This window comes from Eucyclogobius newberryi, unplaced genomic scaffold, assembly GCF_026437365.1.
Source record: "Eucyclogobius newberryi isolate DKJ021-1_F unplaced genomic scaffold, fEucNew1.0.hap1 SCAF_17, whole genome shotgun sequence".
Classification (NCBI taxonomy): Eukaryota; Metazoa; Chordata; class Actinopteri; order Gobiiformes; family Gobiidae; genus Eucyclogobius; species Eucyclogobius newberryi.
This window is the reverse complement of record NW_027315801.1, coordinates 22336575-22342574: the sequence shown is the minus strand read 5'-3', so window position 1 is coordinate 22342574 and position 6000 is coordinate 22336575. Positions and strand designations below refer to the sequence as shown.

At 39.6% G+C, this 6000-nt stretch overlaps 1 protein-coding gene across 1 annotated transcript in view; it reads right to left on the bottom strand.

The window, feature by feature from the left end:
* Positions 1-397: 397 nt before the first annotated feature.
* Positions 398-6000, bottom strand: part of epha2b (eph receptor A2 b) — a 36449-nt gene continuing 30846 nt past the window's right edge. Inside the window, exon 17 of the mRNA XM_072449464.1 lies at positions 398-1872. Within this exon, the coding sequence (XP_072305565.1) occupies positions 1764-1872 (109 nt within the window). The 3' untranslated portion in view covers positions 398-1763. The remainder of the gene's footprint in view (positions 1873-6000) is intronic.

The following is a 6000-nucleotide window of genomic DNA, read 5'->3' as shown; positions in this document are numbered from 1 at the left end:
TGCGTCAACGAAGACAAAACATTTCCTGTGAAATGTGCTGTAATGTCACGTACAGTATAAGGCCATCTCTGGACTGGGGTGGAATGGTGTATGTGTGGGTGGTATTGGTAGTTTCCAGTACTTAAAACCTCCCCAGAAACTGCACAAAACCTGAAGGATTTGTCCATTTCAATAGATTTGAATTCAGTTAATATGCTATGAACCATGATATATTATCTTATTCATGTGTTTTGATATTCCCACACTGGTAAATGGAGAACTCCAGTGTTTATCAGAGGACATCAGTCTGGATTAAGGTCGGAAGGATATCCAGGTGAAGACTAAACATCCCGGCAGCCATTCTGACATTCCTCTGTCAATCACTCACGCACATGCTACACACATCAGTGACACCAGGTTCGCTTAGACAGTTTTATTAAGAAGAGAACAGCCTTCAATTATAATCCCAGCTCAGTGTTCAACAGAGTAAATAAATAAAAGTACAAAATAAATACTATTAAATATGGTATAAAACTGGAAGGAGGAGAGAGAAAAGAGGTCTCCGGATTTCAGAAAAGGCAGCACAAATGGAGCAGATACAAAAATAATTTCGAGAATCAGACAAAAGGTACAAAAGTATCCGCGGACAGAGTTAAAATATCCCTTTTCCAAATGCGTGTCTAGCAGGTACATAATAAGAGGGAGGATAGTTGTATTCAAGTAGATCAGTAACACGCAGGTTTGCAGTCATCATTAAGAGCACTTTAAAGGTCACACGACACACGCAGGCACTTTAGATTCAAACGCAATCGCAAAAAACATCAAGTTCAGCAAAAGATTAAAGCAACTTAACGCTCGTGAAATTAAATCAACGCCATAAGTCAACCTGTAGGGCTGGTCTTGCAAAGTAAACAGACACAAAAAACATCCGACCAGCCCAGAGCGTTTAAGCATGTCAGAGATTTAAGGTTCGCCCATAGAAATCAGCATAATATATTTAACATTGTAAAAACGCTTTGTCTTTTCTATTTTCATGTGAATTTACCAGCTTTGGCCATAACATGCAGTTCTTCGTTAAGGCGGGTAAGTAAATAGCATTTTTATGAATTTTAGTGGAAATATTAAGACTGGTTTAACATCACTGACTTACATTGAATTCTATTGTCTTCTCCACACAAACAGCACTAGATTTAAAACAGAAAAATGCATTGAAATTTCCAAAAGTGAATATTGAACTAAGTGCTACATCAAGAAGTATTTGGTAACTGCCCGAAACGGGAACTGAAGCGAAAAGATTACAGTATATACACACAAGTACCACAAAGTATTTTTTTTCTTTCATATAACAACTATTATATGATTCTAGCTTAATATCGGTAGCAGGCCAGTCTCACTCCAGTCCACGAGGTCACACCCGGGCCAGCCCTAGCTCACCGCAGCCATGCCCCTCCCCCCCGCTGCGTCCATACATGGGTTGACAGGAAGTGGTCCGAACAAAGTGCCAGTTTAGAGCTTTGCTGACGCTGGGCCGGGCCTGTCATCCTCACTACCGGCTCCAGGAGGGCCAAAAACAGGAACAAAAGCAGTGACTGGATAAGGAAGTGAATAATGAAATTATATCTACAAAAATCGAAAGGCCACGTGGGACATTATTGCTAGGTATTTGTGTTCCGATGCCAGCTCCTGGTAGCGTCCGCTGGGTCAGTCCCTCCATGCCTTTAGCTCTAGCTCAGAGTTCAGGGGGTCGAAGGTCAAAGACTAGTATCCGTGTAAAGGTCGGGGGGTCACACGGCGAACACGCTCAAGGTGCTGGTCTGGTCCTTCAGGCCCAGGATGCTGTAGGCGATTCGTTTCAGATGCCCCGGCAGACGAACGCCGATGTTTTTGATGTCTCTGGAACACACACAAAATGTCAAGGTTAATGCCGCGTCTCAAAGTCTTTTAATGAATAATAATCTTAAATATAGCCGCAAGCGGCAATGATCGGCCCTCGCCACGCCGCCGCCACGCCGCAAGAGGAGGGGGCGCTAACGTGCCCCAATTGTCCTTTTATTACGCCTACTGCTGAATCTGTGACGCTGTCACATCTTCTCCCCTTTGTTCTACCATCAAAAAGCTATTTTATTTTGAATTCTTGGCAAAATGTCCGCACAGACACCGTGACTCTTTGAATAAAAATGTGAATAACTTTTGATGGTCCACCCCTGAAGATGAGTCTCACCAAATTTCAGGTTAATATGTCTAACGCCCTGAGAGGAGTTTGTGAAAGTCTAAAGTGTAAACATGTTCTGGCGATTTCCCCATTGGAATAACATGGGAGGTTTTGGTCATCGCTACGGCAACGCCATAACAATTATGACATGGGTCTCATTGACTTTTTTGATGGGGATGCTAAAATTGAGTTGTGTGTCAAATTTCATAAAATTTCGCAAAACTAAACATTTAACCTCCATATAAAATCTGTAGGGGGCGCTGTGGCGCCAAATGAATTTATTTCACTTCAAGTACGTTTAGCGCAAAGAGTTTAACAACTGATTCTAATTTGACGCAACTCGGACTTTATCTGCGCAAACGGCAGAAATGTTAAATTTGGGAGATTTCTGAAATTCTAGCTAAAGTTTGCGGCTTCGCCGCACAGAGACCGTGACAGGTATCAATGTAATTTGAATAACTTTTGATGTCCCACTCCTCAGTAGCATTTTCACCAAATTTCAGCTTTTTAGAGCCAACGCCCTGGGAGGAGTTCGTAAAAGTACGACGTTTGGAAAAACTCTCGAGTCATGTTTAGCCATTTTTGAACCAATATGGCCGACATTTGGTTGGGCGGACGGCGTTGCCGTAATAATATTTTTTACTTCTCTTGTCACCATCAACCTCTGCGCCAAATTTCATGATTCTACGATCAGATTTTTTTTGGGTCTATCTCTCAATGCATTTTTGGTACATTTGGGGGCGCTGACGCGCCAATTTTTTTATATTTTAGAAAAGGGAAATAGCCAGAATGTAGAGGCACGATTTTTAGAGGTGTGAACATTTTTGGGACTTTTCGTCAATGTTCACTGGGTGAAAAATAGGGGGGTTGTTCCCGCGAAAGAAAAAAAAGAAGAAGAAGAAGAAGAAAAAGAAGAAGAAAAAGAAAAAGAAAAAGAAAAAGAAAAAGAAAAAGAAGAAAAAGAAGAAAAAGAAGAAAAAGAAGAAAAAGAAGAAAAAGAAGAAAAAAAAGAAAAAGAAAAAGAAGAAAGAATAATATTCCGATGCGAAAACAATGTTTCCCATTTTTCAAATATCATAAACTATACATTTTCGGAAAGCGCTCGCGCTTTCCTACCTCATGGTGTGGGTCCCTGGTCACTGACGGGTACTTTCGTTAATTTTGAGTGGGCTCCGCCCACTTTGTGTTTTTGGCCCTCTATACAGTAATAATATTAAATTTTTGCATTACATGCTTATATGCACGGAACATGCAAGAGATGGGGAACGTATTCGTGAGCTACTTAGCGCAAATGAGTGCTTTGTAAAGTGCTCGTTTAGTGCGCACTTTTGCACGGGCTTCGCCCGTTTACAACGGTAATGTTCCATTTTCCTACTACTAATTAGTATGCACGGGGCGTGCGTGAGTGAAGGAGTGTGTGAGTGAGTGTTTGGAAGTGGGCGAGCACTTCGAGCTCGATTTTGTGCGCACTACGTACGAGATTAATAGGCCTCTCACCAGCTTGTGGCGCTCGGGCCTAATAATCTTGATGTGATTCTCCAAAGGGAGTTCAAAGCCCACAATCGGGTCAGAGGAGTTTTGATGTTGACGTCAATGTGTTCAAGAACATTGTGAACGTTCTAAAAGATAGTAAGTCATGACAGGGAATAATTTATCTAAAAATAGCAAAAGATATCTTCTGGTACAGAACAGCATGTCTATTGTACATGTCTAACATGATAAAACATTTTTAAACCGTAACTTTGTTTTTCAGAACATTGAGTCTCTGATTATCCTGGCAACAAATGAACCCTCAATGTTTTCCAACAAAATAACCTCCAGAGAATAATTTAGTTGTAAAGTGACATCCCGCAAGGACAACAACAACAGCTTGTAGTGGTCTAAATATTTTGTTAAAGTAACAGGATGTGACTACACATTTCACTAAAAAGTAATGAACATGATTATACTTGATATTTTAATAAACCTTTTGCCTATTGTTCCCCAGTTTGACCATTTTGGGGTGAGGTTTATAACTGTACATCCTGGATATGATTCGTAAATTTTACGAAAAATGTAAATCCACAACTGTTACCTAGCAACCAGATTATAAACAATGGGTAAAATCCATATAAATTACACAATAGTTAGGATTTGACATTTGATACATTAATGTCAGAATGTCAATGTGGCTTATTAATGACATAGACTTCTCTGCTCTACTTCCTGACGTTTTCAACTTTTCGTTTTTTCTTTACAAACTCTAACTTGTCTGACGTAAAACTGTGATAAATATTTACCTCAGGGACAATACATCCCAGCAAAGTCACAATATAACCCGAGTCACACAGACAGACTGCAGATAAATGCAGATAAATGCAGATAAATGCAGATAAATGCAGATAAACACTAAAAAAGTGGGTGAATGGGGATTGTGGGAAAAGCAAGTATGTGGACAGTTTGTCTAATGTGCATAGCTTGTATTTTATGTATTTTATTTGTATTTATTTGTCATATAAAGTTTAAACTCTTTCCAAAATAATAACAAAAGTGGAATAAGATTTGAATAAAATGAAATAGTGTCTCGAAGAGCAAAAACGTTTCATACCACTCGTGATGCCCTGATCATACTGAGCCCCCCTGATTCAGACCTACACATTAAAGCTATATGGTGCAGTACTCGTGCACAGGCATCCATCATGTCCACAGCGGGACGATCCGAGCCTGTCTGCGTGTGACACTGCTCTTTTGAAGCGCTCCACATGGTGTGATCTGCAGCCTCCGTTTCATCTGCATCTGGGAGCGTTCTGCAGGCTGCTATTTACCGCTCACCAGACAAACTCCTTCATGGTCAGCGGAGAATCCTCGTTAAATCATTAAGAGGATAATTACAGCCCTGCTCTGCACTGCTGTGTTTAGGACTTCGCAGCTTTAACATCATGTGTGAGCCCAGAAAGCCTCAGGATCTGTCTTCAAAGTTCAAATCCAGAGAACCAGGTGCAGGAAGGAGCGGAGCAGACATGTTCTTCTTACGTATTGTACTGCTCGTTCTTAAAGTTAGGCGTATACTTGACACACTAAACCCCTAACAATATAAATACATACACGAATGGACCACTAAAGCACATAAACATAACTGTATATAACACTTTTCTTGTTTTAATCTGCTCTGATAGTGTTCATATTATACCAGTGGTTCTCAGTTTACATTTGGACCCGACATTGGGCTACAACAATTTTTATTTGAACAAACCGTTTTCCTGATTTTTTAACTTTTTTCTATACTTGTTTTGTCAAAGAGGAAGACATGGCTTTTGTAAATGTAACTGACATTGTTCTGGAAATATATTTTTTTAGGATATGATACAGTATAATTGAAATAAAATAAAAACAAGTTAAAAACAACAATTTGTATAATGTGTTATGTATTGTGTAATGTGTGACAAAACATGCCTAACTCTACTACCAGTAATTCCTGAAATGTAATAGCCCAGTATAGAATCATAAAATCCCACATAAACCCCTAACAATGATCATCGTGTGTGTCCCACCATAAAAACACAAAAACAAAACACGGACTATTTATTAAGAAATTCCACAGTGAAAATGATTTAACGTGTAAAATTCTTCATCTCTTAAAGCTCAATTCCTTTGTATTTAAGCCTACTTAATTTCTTGTGGCCCAGAACGCCTTTATTTTGATCAGAACCACATTAAAAGCTGCAGGAGAATGGAAAGTATTCTGCTCTTGGGGAAACGAAAACTGTTACAGATTATTATGATAATGCTCAAATTGTGAAACGTCCATCCTTTTCCACCAACACTTACAT